Source organism: Equus caballus, chromosome 19 (genome assembly GCF_041296265.1).
Source record: "Equus caballus isolate H_3958 breed thoroughbred chromosome 19, TB-T2T, whole genome shotgun sequence".
In the NCBI taxonomy this organism is placed as follows: domain Eukaryota; kingdom Metazoa; phylum Chordata; class Mammalia; order Perissodactyla; family Equidae; genus Equus; species Equus caballus.
The window spans coordinates 8,303,790-8,316,796 of NC_091702.1; the positions used below are offsets into that span (position 1 = coordinate 8,303,790).

The window sequence follows — 13,007 nt, forward strand, 5'->3', positions numbered from 1 at the left end:
CCAAGCCCCGGGGTATCAATATGACAGACTCACCTGGCTGACAGCACATAACACTCTCCTCCTGCCCAGGAGGGACCCACTCCTCACCTGCTGCCTTCCCGCACAGCGCCCACGCGTACACACGTATGGGGCTGCTCAGGTGGGATCCGAGTTGTGTCCTGCCCTACAGTGGGCTGCCCTGGGCTGCCCCACATTACCTTTGGGTACCTCCTGCCAAATTGGCCATGAGGCTTGATCCGATGTCCACAACAACACAACAGTCTCACACTCTGGGTTTTCCTGAGCCTAGAGCCTCTGAAAACTGGTACACAACAAGTAAACATGTTTTACTCCGAAGTGTCTCCAGTCAGATGAACTGGCTAGGGGTCTGTCTCTAGAATTAACTGCCTGGTTACCAGAGTTCTAAATCTGTTGGGGTCTATCGCCAAGGAAGTGAGGTCACTTTTTCAAGATTCCATTACCTGGGCTGCTTCCTGTAATCGGACCTACCCAAACCACCCCCATGTCTTCTTCTTAACTCTACATGAGGAGCTTCCACAGCCCCAGCCACAGCTCCCTGGGAATGTGATGAGGGTCCCAGCTTTGAGGAGGCAGAGCAGAATTCAGACCTCCTTTATCTTACCAGTTCTCTGTCCTGGAAAACTCATTGTGCCTCTCAGGGCCTCCCCAGTCTCCAAACCTGCACAAGGGGAATCCGCCTAGAATCTACTTGCTAGGGACATCATCAGGTGTATATGAAATAATATCCATACCACCTGTGAGGTGGTGTCAAGTGCAAGGAATGCACAAACAAAGAGATGGAAGAATTACGAGAAGGGATGTAGCATGAACACCACTCAAACCAGGCCTGGGTTCAGCAATGCGCTATTGCAACAGGCACTTCCTCTCTTGGCCTCATTTCAATGTCAGCACAAGGAGAGGGTTGATGAATGAAATCCAGACACTGTCATCCTCTGGATTCAAACCTCTCCATTGTTTCCTCTTCTGTTTAGAAAGAGACCCAAGAGCCTCATCTTGATCTGTGAGGTGGGCAGCCTTCACCGTGGCTCCCAGAGATCCCCACCCGTGGTACACACATCCCTCACAGATTCCTGTGTGACCACTGAGTGCTTAGTGACTGGCTCTCGCCAATAGAACACAGCCAATGTGGACGAGTGTCATGTCTAAATTTTAAACATAGAAAGTCTCTGACTTCTTTCTTATTCCCTCTCTTAAGTTCCGTCTCTCTCTCTTTCCCGTGCCTCTCTCTCTCTCCTGTCCCTGAGCTGTGGAATCAAGCACACACGTTTTGAGCTGCCATACACAGAGGCCCACATGGGAGAGAACCGAGGCAGCGCCCAGGCCAACAGACAGAAAGGAACCCATGCTCTGAGTCCAAAGTGCACCTCGACTCCTTTGAGTGAACCTGAGAGGAAATCCTCTGCCAGTCGAGCATCACTTGAGGCCGCGGCCGCGGCCTTGAGGCATCTCGAGCAGAAGAACCAAGCTAATCTCTGTCTGATTCCTCAACCACAAAAATTGTAAGATATGAGGCATTTGCCGTTTACAGATGCAAGGCACTGGAACCGTGATTTCAGGCCCCAGGATCTGGCCCTGCCCTCCGCCGCCTCCTCTCTCCCCCCAGGCTCCCTCCAGCCACACTGGCCACCTTTCTCACATCCTCTGGCCAAACCCCCTTCTGCCCATGAGCGACTACAGCAGGGGTGCCTTCTCCCTGACACGCCGCTCCCAGACTTGTGCAGGGCTGGCTCCCTCTTGTCATTCTGGTCCCAGGAAATGTCGCCCCAGTGAGGCCTTTCAGACCCCTACCCGGTGACCCCTGGCCCTCCCTCACAGGCCCCTGAATGTCCCCTCAGCGCTGGCTCTTTCCCCTCTCATGTCTTTGCTTTCATGCTTTTGTCCTTGTCCCCTCCAGAGTGTGAGCTCCTGACCGGCAGGGACCACTCAGTCACTGTCAGCCCTGCACTTACACCCACCTGAGCACCTGGCACAGGGTGAGTGCTCGGTGCACAGTCGCTGAGTGAAGAATTGTGAAACTCGTGTCCCCTCCTCCTGCTCTTCACCAAGTCAGACTGTGGAGAGGAGCGCTAGTACCAGGAGGAGTGAGTTCTCTCTGAGGCGGGGCACAGCCGGAAAGGCCTCTGCACAGCTATTCGCTGCTCCAGCAGCTGAGGCAGGCTGAGTGGGCGCCGTGTAAGTTTAAGAAGTCAGCACAGGGACTGGATGCACACAGCCTGCGCAATGACACCACCAGTTCACTTAACATCCGTCACTGAAAACAGAAAAGTAAGTGTTTGCTTGTGATGAGAAGTTTAGCTTCTTGGTTCTTAGCAATTTTGAAATGTACCACACAACAGTGTTAACTTAGGCAGTGCTGTGTGGCAATTACATCCCAATAGAAGTGACAACAGTGAAAACGCAACCTCATTGGGCACCACTGAAGCTGGAGGTTGCCTGCCCCCTGGTGGCCAGCACCAGCACTGCAGCCCTGGCAGAAGCCACCCAACAGGAAGTCTCTTTGGGTGTCCTCAAGGCAGAGGCTCCCCACTGTCCCAGGGGTAAAGGAGCAGGACCTGCAGGCTTCCAGGCCGTGGGAGGAACCTCAGGAGCCTCCCTCTCCCTCATCTTTCTGTCCCTCCACTTGGGTGTCCTTTTTTCTCAGGAAGCATCCTGACCTCAACCAAGGCAATGATTCTCCTCTCCAGCCAAGTGAGGACCTCGGGAGTCCAACAAGGACTGGTCTTGTCCCTGGACTCTGGCCTTAGTTCACAGTGCTCTGGCATGTTCTTCCTTATCCCAAGTTCTCATCCACCCGAACCCCCAAGCCTCTCTCAGTTCTAAAGGATCTCCAGCAGGTGGGAAAGCATTTTCTCAGGTGCTCAGAGCACAGGGCGTCATCGATGGAGAACCAAGGGCCACAGACCCTTCGTGAGCATCATACGGAACCCAGGGAGTCACCCACTGGACGCACTCCACTTGACACAGGAGGACACCAAGGTCTTCTCTCCTCTACCCAATGTCTACACAAGAGGAGAACGGCTCCTCAGAGTAGCAGGTGCCCACAGAAGTGGACTCCAGCTCCCCAGTCCTGTGCCCTCCAGGCTGGGTCAGGGATGCCCTTGGAACAGGTACACACCTAGAAACCTCAGGGATTCTTCGGTCCGTCTCGGGCCTTCTGGTCATGTAGGCAGGAGGACGGATGCTACTGTTCATGGCAGAGCTGCCTCCAACTGCCTTCTCCTCGGCGTCTTGTCACTTCCCTGGTGTCTGCTCTTTCCTGGGGTCCCTGCATGGTCCACACAGGAGAAATCGGTGTGAGTGTGCCTGTGCATGATTGGATGCGAACAGGAAGATGACCCCCCCATGGACGGGGTGGGCAGGGCTCCCCTAGGACCATGAGGTCCCTGTTTCCAAAGAAAATCCGAAGGGAAGGGGTTGAGCCTTGGCCGAGGAAGCCAGAGCCCTGCCGGATTCTCTGGATTCTGACCCCCTCCTGAGGTCTGGGTCAGTCCCTCCAACTTCCTGGGCCTCAGATTCCCAAATGGACAAAGAACACGTTTTGTAAGAGCAAAGTCAAAATGGACCCTCTGCAAATGAAACAAGTACCATGCTTTGCCCTCCCCCCACTGCTTATCCTCCAAGGAGACTTCGAACCTACACGGTGTCTATTACTGGGTAAAATCACCCTCAGCATACAAAACTGATAATGGTTAAAATGGCACACGGTGAACTTTATCAGTGACTAAATATCGATGGAAGAAGAAATACATCCGAATATATTTTGATATGACTGATAAGATTCAGGAAAGTTTACTTGCTAGAAAGAATAACACCTAAACAAAACTTAAAATGTCAGAACCTGTAGTCAGTACATTGTGATGTAAATTAAAAGAAATTCAGTCATTTGCATAACAATTAATTGATTCTGAGAAAAAATAGATTCAGTGAATTAATAACAAAATGGATACACTGGAATTGTTTTATGGTGCTTATTTTATAGCAGTCAAGGAATTAATACTACTATATTGCATTTTGAAAGTCACTAATAGCGTAAATCTTAGAAGTTCTCATCACAAGAAACACATTTGTAACTCTTGATGATAGACGTCAACCAGACTTCTTATAGTGATCATTTCACAATATACACACATATTGAATCATTCTGATGTAGACCTGAAACTGATATAAAACAAACTTAAGTTTAATATTAAAAATGTCTTACTATGTTTTCTCTGAAAAATACATGGTCACAAAAATTTTGCAGAGTTTTGTATAATTCTGATTTCAAGGTTCTCTTAGGCCCAGAATGAAAACATTTGTCTGATCAAAGTTGCCTCAGGTACAAGGGCTGAGACAAACACCAGGGTCAGAATGGAAGAGCACGAATGGAAACACTAAATCATCCTCTGCTCATTTCTTTGTATTTGCACTTTTAACAGAAAATATATTTGTATTGGCTTAAAACGCACATAATGTGAAACTTACCGTCCTGCCCATTTTTCTGTGTGCACGCCATCAAGCACATTGACTTCCTTACGCGCACCTTCAGTGTGTTGGCCACAGTCGTACGGTGGTGCAGCCATCACCACAGTCCATCTTCAGAACTCTTGTCACCCCACAGAACTGAAGCTCTGTCCCCACTCATCGGTCACTCCCCTTCCCCTGCTCCCGCCCCTGGCCAACAGCATCCGCTGTCCGTCTCTCTGAATCTGACCATTTCAGGAATGCCATATAAGTGGAGTCACACAAGGCCAGTATTTTTGGGACTGGTTGATTTCATTTAGCATAATTTCCTAAAGGTTCATCCCTGTTGTCTCATATCTCAGAATATCCTTAGTTTTTAAGGATGAATAACATGCAATTGTATATATATACATGCCCATGTTGCTTCTCCATTCATCCCTGGATGGATCCTTCGGCTGTTCCACGTTTCAGCGATCATGAACAATGATGCCGTGAACATGGGTGTTCAAATATGTCTTTGAGACCAACTTTTCAGCTCTGAGGTGTATATATCCTGTAGTAGAATTGTTGGGTCATTTAGTGATTCTATTTTTAATTGTTTTAATGAAATGCCATGCTGATTTCCACAGCAGCTATACCATTTTACATTCCAGCCACAGTGTACGTGGGTCCAATATCTCCACATCTTTGCCAGCATGCCTTTCTTCACTGTCTGTTTTTTGGGGGTGCCGTCACATGGATGTGAGGTGGTGTCTCATTGAGATTTTGACTTACATTTCCCCAGTGATTAGTCACATTAAGCATCTTTTTAGATGCTTGTTGACCATTTGCGTATCTTCTTGGAGGAAAAGTCTATTCAAGTACTTTGCTCATTTTTGATTTGGGTTGTTTGTTTTTTTGTTGTTGAGTTGAGAAGTTCTATGTCTATTCTGGAGATTCAGCCCTTGTCAGATAGATCATTTGCAAATATGGGCTCCCATGCTGCATGGGTTGTGTTTTTACTCTGTTGAGGTTGTCTTCAGAGGCAGAAAAGGTTTTAATATTCACGAATTTTGGCGTCTGTACTCTGTTTTTTATTGCCCATGCCTTGAGTGTCATATCCATGAAATCATTGCCAAGTCCTATTGTGAAACGTTTTGTCCCATGTTTTCCTCAAAGTGTTTCAGTTCTTACATTTGGGTCTTGATCCATTGAGAATTAAGTTTTATATCTGGCGTGAGGTCAGAATCCAAGTTTAGATTTTGCATGAAAATATCCACTTTTTCAGGAACCACTGGTTGAAAAGACTGTCTTTTCCCCGTTGAACAACCTTGGCCACCTTATTTCTGGGCTCTCTATTCTGTTCCGATGCTCTATGTGTCTGTCTTTATGCCCTTACAATGCTGTTTTGATATCGTAGGTTTGTAGCAAGTTTTACATCAGTAAAAACAGAGTCCTCCAACTTAGTACTTCCTTTCAAGACTATTTTAGACATCTGGGCATACTTGAGATTCCATATGAATTTTAGGATGGGTGTCTTTCAGCACAAAATGTCATTAGGATTTTGATAAGGACTGCATTTAATTGGTTCATCTCTTTGGAGGAAGCTGACATCTTAACAACAAGGAGGCTTCCAATCCACGATCACAGGACACCTCTCATTTCTGGTAGTGCCGGGTGGTTGTTCAGGTGGAGGGGACAGCACTCTTCCAAGTAGTCACGCAGGGTCCCAGAATTCCTCCACACTGTGCCTTCAGCATTTCCTCAGAACTCATCGACATCTGCATCCAGTCAAGGGAGAGAAAAATGCGTGTCAAATGCATGTGGGAAGTTTTCAAGGACTGGGTGTGGATGTAGCACACGTCTGTGCCACCCTCTCCCCTGGCCAGAACTACGCACGGAACCAGCAGACCCTAACAGTCGGCACTGCAGGCAGAACCAGCGGACCCCACCAAATTTGGGACTGTGGACTAACCAAGGGCTAGAGACTCAGTGTCTCAGGGAACCATATGCCAGCTCCAGCTGCCTGCTACCACTCTGACTGGCACTGTGGACGAACCCAGGGCTGAGACAGATGCTCTGCTAGAGCATCCTGTCAGACTACACTGGCCCGTTAACCTGCGCCTGGAAAGTCACTTAGCTCAGGAGCTCAATGCAAGGAGAGTGGAGCTGAGATGCACGAGACACTTACCCACAGCCCTCAGAGACAGCAAAAAAGATGGAGAATCCAAAGGCTTCATGGGTACCAATGTTTGTGTTTCTCATCCCCGAAGCCATGAGAAGTGTCCTTTGAATCCCGCTGCTGCCACCAAGCCGTTAAGAAAGAAAATACAACTGTGTAAGTCTAAAGAACTTCATTGCTTTATTCACCAATTCCTGCATCCGGAGGCATCCAAACTAGCAGATAGAAAGCAGCTCCAAGGAGCTGTACAGAATGAAAGACTTTGAAAGGCAAAAGGGAGAAGAAAAAGAAGTCACAGCAGGCGGGAAGATCGCTCGGTTATTGCAAGGTTACTTTCCTCAGGGGACAGCAGCAGTCTATGATGTGGAATACCTACCTAGGGCTGATTGGGGGATTCCTAATCCACTGGTTTAAGATTCTGTTTCCGGGAGAGTCGAAAATCTAATGAAGTCAAGACTCAGTTTGGTGAGGTGGGGCTTAGCGTAAGAGGTTCCTCTTGGGGCCCGCCGTCTGGTTTTGACACTTGACTCTGCTGGCCCCCTGCTGGCCCCGGGTACACCCGGGTTTCCCTTCCTGACCATTGTTGGTCACACATCCACTGCACCTGCCTCCAGTTCTCCCCCTTCCACACCGCAATCCCCGCCATGACTCCCTCTGACACTATCACGACTTCTCCCACCACACTGCCCTGCTTTCCACAAGGCCAGCAAGAGGCTTCGTAAGCACCACTTCATCAGTCCAGTGGGCTGAACGGGCTGCCCAGCATCGGGACTCAGAAACTGGTGAGCCTGTCACACGGCCTCCAATCACCGGTACCCCAGCTGAAGTGCCTGCCCTGATGAGAAACTCAATTTTAGCCAGCTCCATCGAACAGCATCTTTGCCCCAAGCTTCCCTTCAAAATACTCCACACATTTTCTGCCCCAGCTGTTTTTTGAGGAGTCATTTTGGGGGAGCCTTTGAGGCCACCTTGGTGATTCTGTGCCCGGGCACAAGCAGCTCTTGGCCCACACACGCTTTGATTGTATCACCTGGAATCGTAGAGCACAGGGAGCCACTAGATGGGCACCAATCACTGGTTTGACCACCAAGAGCCCTGTGAATATTTTAAAGTGGGAACGTCCACTTTCGGGTCTTCCTGTGGGCGCACGTCACAAGGCGCTCCCTGGTACCCCGCTCTCCCCGACATCCTCTGACCAGCTTTCCCCAGGCGATGTTCTGCAGTACATCATTGTCTCCACCGACCTGCCCCTAGAGGTGCACCCCACAGACCAGGAGTCCCTGGGTTTCCTGCCCTGACAGGCTACCACCGACCCAAAGAGATATGTCTGTTCTACTAGGATGACTGGACTGGCATAGAGGAGTGGCCCTAGCCACAGAAAAGCAGGTAACTGAGGCCACCCAGAAGTGTGGACAAACAACCCAACACGGACAGCAGCTCCATGAGACTCTATTCTACTCCTTGTAGGACAGTCGTCTAAGTCTCTGCCAAATGGTTTTAGGAAACCACCTGGCCTCAGACTATCTCTACTGGCCAAGGAAGGAGGGGTCGGGGCCCTCCCATGGTCTACCACCTGCATGTACATCAACAACTGACAAGTTCAAACCTACCTACACCAGAGGGTCCAAGAGGTGAGAATATTGTCGAGTATAACCGAGATCTCTGAACAGATTCCCAGGGCCCCCAAGACCACTGACCTATTTTCTTGGCTGGTCTTTTCAAGGTGGAGACCATGACTATGGACTGGATCTCAGACTGTTGCTTGTGTGATTTTCGTACTTGCTACTAGACCCTAATCAGATGTTTACTCTCAGGGCTACACCGTGCCTTACCCCTAATAGCTGCATGAATTACCCTAATTTCAAATTTTCACTGAAGAAAATCTGCTCAACATAAAATACACCATTTTAAGTATTTGAAAGTACACAAGTCAGTGACGTTTAGGACAATGAGAATGTTGTGTGGCTATCACTACTATCTAATTCCAGAACAGTTTTAATACCTTGAAAAGAAACCACACTCACTTCCTCTGTGCTTTGCCCTAACCCAAGGCCATGGAAGCACCTCATCTGTTTCCTCTCCCTGCGGATTTGGTATTCTGGACATTTCATTCAAATGGAATCAAAGAACCTGTGGCTTTGTGTACCACTTCAATTAGACACTTTTTTTAAGGATCATCCAGGGCTGAGCACGTCGCAGTGCTTTCTTCCTTTTTAGGGCTGTGTTATATCCCATAGTATCAATATGCCACATTTGCTTTATGTGTTCATAATTTGGTAGAAAGTTGGGTTTCTTTCACTTTTGGACTACTGTGAATACTGCTGCTTTGAATGTCCATGGACAGGTTTTCCTGTGAGTGACCATATGTTTTCCATGTTCTTTTGGAGCTGCCTCACAATGGACTATCCAGCTCAATGGTACTGATTGCTCGAAGATCTTAAGAAACGCAAGGCTATTCTCTACAGTGGCTGCATCATTTTACATTCTCACCAGTGATGTATGAGGGCTCCCCTTGCTCCTCATCTTTACCAACACTTGTGATTTTCCTTAATGTTGAATACAGCCTACATACTGAGTTCGAAACAGTAGCACATTGTGGTTTGAATTTCCGTTTCCCTAATCATGAATGACATCGAGCATCTCTCTTGTGCTTATGGGCCATCTGGATATCTTCTGGAGAAATGTCTATTCCAACCGTTTGCCTATTTTAATTGTTTTATTTCTCTTTTATTACTGACTTCTAAGAGATATTTATGTATTCTGAAGACTACATTATACAAGTTGAAAGTCGGAGAATTCAAGACCCCACTTTCAACAATGGATAGAACATCCAGACAGAAACTAAGGAAATGGCAGAAATAAATGACATTAAATACTAAGGACATTGTATTGAAGAGCAGCAGAATACACATTCTTCTCAAGAGCACACAGAATATTTTCCAGAAGAGATCATGTTTGAGGTCACAAAACAAATCTTAACAAAATTAAGACGACTGAAATTATACCAAGTATCTGTCCTGAACACAATGGCATGAAACTAGAAATCAACATCGCAAGGAAACCTGCATCATTCCTGAGAGATGGAAATTAAACAGCAGCCTCTTACACAGACATTAGGTCAAGGAGGAAATCAAGAGGGAAATTTAAATATAGCTCAAGACAAAAAGAATTAAAAACACAACAAAACTACGGGATGCAGCAAAAATAATACTAAGAGGGAAGTTTACAGTGATTAACTTGTAACATCTTAAAGAACGATCGCAAATTAACAACCTGACAACACACAGCACTAGAAAAAGGGAAAACTGAACCCAAAGTTAGCAGAGAGATGGAAGTCACAAAGGTGAGAACAGAAAAAAGGAAATAGAGGAGGAAGGCAAAAGATCAAAAGGATGAGCTAATGTTTTGAAAAAAGAAAATGGACCAATGCTTAGAAGATAGAATGCCTCAGAAAAGAGAGAAGAAGCAAGTAAAGTAAATGAGAATTGAAAGAGCAGGTCTTACAACTGATGCTTCAGAAATAAAAAGATCATAGAGATGCTTCTGAGCTCTGGCTCACTAACACAATGGGTGACCCAGCAGACTGAGTAAGTTCCTAGAAGCAACCTACCCAGTCTCACCCATGAGGAAACAGACAACTGAAGAGACCAGTGACAGAGAAGGAGGCTGAGTCAGTGATCACAAATCTCCCACAAGGAGGAGAGGGAGGGACCGACTTCATCGCAGACGCAGAGCTGGCCTGCCCAGCAGCAGGCTGACTCCTATGCACCTGCTGGTGCCCTGCATGCTCCTGCAGACGCAGGCCCCTGGCTCACCCTGGCGCACGCCAGCTCTAGTGGCCTCAAGCAGAGTCCTTGGCACCAGGGACTCAGCAGGCTCCAGAAACCCAGGCCCCCATCTCAGCCTAGTGCCTGCCATCTTCAGCAGCCCGAGGTGGCTCCCGTGACCCCAAGTTTTGTCCCTGGGACCAGGCTCCTGGTGGGTAGTGGAGGATCCACACTGTGGCTGACGCAGTGCCTGCTTTCTCCCGTGGCCTCAGGCAGCTTCCATGGCAGGGCTCCCAGTGGGTTCTGACAAACCAGGACCCCAGCTCACTTCAGCATTTACTGACTCCAGCGACCCCAGGCAGATCCCAGGGCGCCAGGCTCCCGATGGGCTCCTGGGAACTCAGGCCCATGTCTCACCAGGGCACCTTACAGGTCCAGCAGCCCCAGGCAGCTCCCAGGGAAACAGGCTCCTGGCAGGCCCCTCCACAACCAGGTCCCCAACTAACACATGTGCTTGCTGACTCAGGTGGTCCCCGACAGCTCCCACGGCACCAGGTACCAACAGCTTCCCAGGAACCCAGGCTTCCACCTTAAAACGGCACCTGCTGGCTCCTGCGACCCCTGGCTGATCCCATAGCTCCTGGCTCCCAGCTGGCTCCCAGGATCCCAGACTTCTGACCCACTCCAGCACATGCTGTCTCTCATGACACCTGGCTCTGTCAGACTCCCGTGAACAAAGACTCCCAGCTCACCTCAGCACCAACCAACTCCCATGGCCCCGGATGACTCCTGCCGCCCCCGGTTCTCAATCACCACGTGCAAACCCATGCTCCAGGGCTGGTACTCACCAACTCAGGTCCCAGCTGTGCCCAGGACCAGACTGGATGACATGCACCAAGCTTTCCACTCACCCCAGCACCGGGCTGCCCAAGGACTCCAGCAGCAAGCCTGCCCCGGGACCCCACCAGATGGCCCACATGGAACCCCAAGATGGGCTCACTGTGCCCAAGCCCGTCAGTAAAGCCTGGGAGAGGCACCCACTTCCTCAAATTTTCTGACCTCACAGCAACGCCACAAAGATCGTGAATAATCAAAGACCCATAACACCACCAAAGAGAATTATAAAACTCCAATGTCTGAAGAAGAAATGGGGATATAAGAACTATCTGACCAACGCTTCAGAACACTGCTCTTGAAAAATTCAGTCAGCTCTTGAATTCAGATCCCTACTAACGGAAGTTAGGAAAATCGTGCAAGAACAAATGAGATGATCAACACAGAAATAGAAATCATTAAGGCAAAACAAACAGCAATACTAGAGTTAAAGACACAAAGACTGCACTGAAAAATTCCATAAACAGCTTCAAAATCAGATTCAACAAGGTAGAAGCCATAAGTAGTGAAGAAGAAAACATGATGTTTGAAATCATCCAGTCAAAGGAGCAAGAAGAAAAAGCATGAATGGGGTGAGGAAAGCCGATGTAAATTATGGGATCCCATAACCAAAACAGCTGTGCATTATTGGATCACCAGAGGAAAAGAGAGGGAGAACGGAAAACAAAGTTGATTAACAAAAATAATCGCTGACAAGTTCCCAAATCTGGAGAGAGATTTAGACATCCACGTTCAGGAAGCTAATACGTCACCCCAACATTTCAGACTCAAATCATCTTCTCCAAGGCAGATTATAATAAAACTATCAGAACTCAAAAAAGGATCATACAACATGATCAAGTCCAACATTTGCAAATCAATAAATGTGACATGCCACACTAATCGAATGAAGGTGAAAATCAGAAAATTAACTCAGCAGATGTAGAAAAAGCATTTGACAAGATCCAGCACCCCTTCAAGATAAAAACTATCAATACATTGATTATTGGAGGAACATACACAAACTTAATAGAAGGTGTACACGACAAACACACACGTAAGAGCATACTGAACGGTGAAAGGCTGAAAGCTTTCTTGCAAAAGATCGAGAGCAAGCCAAGGGTGCCCACTCTCAACAAGACTTAGGAAGGCTTAATCAGAGAAATTTGGCAAGAGAAAGGAATAAAACGCATCCGAACCTCAAAGAAAGAAATATAAGTACCTCTGTTTGCAGACGGTATGATCTTATTTAGAGAAAGTCCTAAAGACTTTCCCCTAAACTGTTAGAACTAATAAATGAATTTAGTGAAGCTTCAGGATACAAATACACAAATCAGTGGCGTTTCTGCATGCTAGCAATGAGCCATCTAAAAAAGATATGAATGAAACAATCCTGTCTACAAAAGCATCACAAACAATGAAATGCTTAAGAATAAATTTAACCAAGAAGGTGAACCATCTATACACTGCCAGCTATAAGACAGTGATGAAACAAATTGAAGAAGACACAAAGAAATGGACAGACATCCTACGTTCACGGATCAGAAGGAATTAATGGTGTTAAAACTACCACCCAATGCTATCCAATGCCATCTCAAGATTCAACGCAATTCCCATTAAAATTCCCAGGGTATTGTTAACAGAAACAGGAAAAACAATCCTAACATTCTTATGGACCCACAAAAGACCTCAAATAACCAAAGCAATGCCAAGAAAGAAAATCAAAGCTGGAGACATCACAA

At 47.5% G+C, this 13,007-nt stretch overlaps 1 protein-coding gene across 4 annotated transcripts in view; it reads right to left on the reverse strand.

Moving 5' to 3' along the window:
* The window catches only part of LOC138919084 (ral-GDS-related protein-like), a 33,077-nt gene extending 26,944 nt beyond the window's left edge, over positions 1-6,133 (reverse strand). For 2 of the 4 annotated variants that reach the window (XM_070243117.1, XM_070243115.1), the window contains exons 1-2: positions 4,486-6,133; positions 3,137-3,286 (exon numbers count right to left, since the gene is read on the reverse strand). Coding sequence is in view for 2 of the 4 variants with exons in the window: in XM_070243114.1 (XP_070099215.1) it covers positions 198-323 (126 nt within the window). In the remaining 2 variants the exon portion in view is untranslated. Of the gene's footprint in view, positions 1-197; positions 2,273-3,136; positions 3,287-4,485 lie in introns of all 4 variants that reach the window. The other 2 variants (XM_070243114.1, XM_070243116.1) reach the window with 2 other exon arrangements.
* Positions 6,134-13,007: the final 6,874 nt, after the last annotated feature.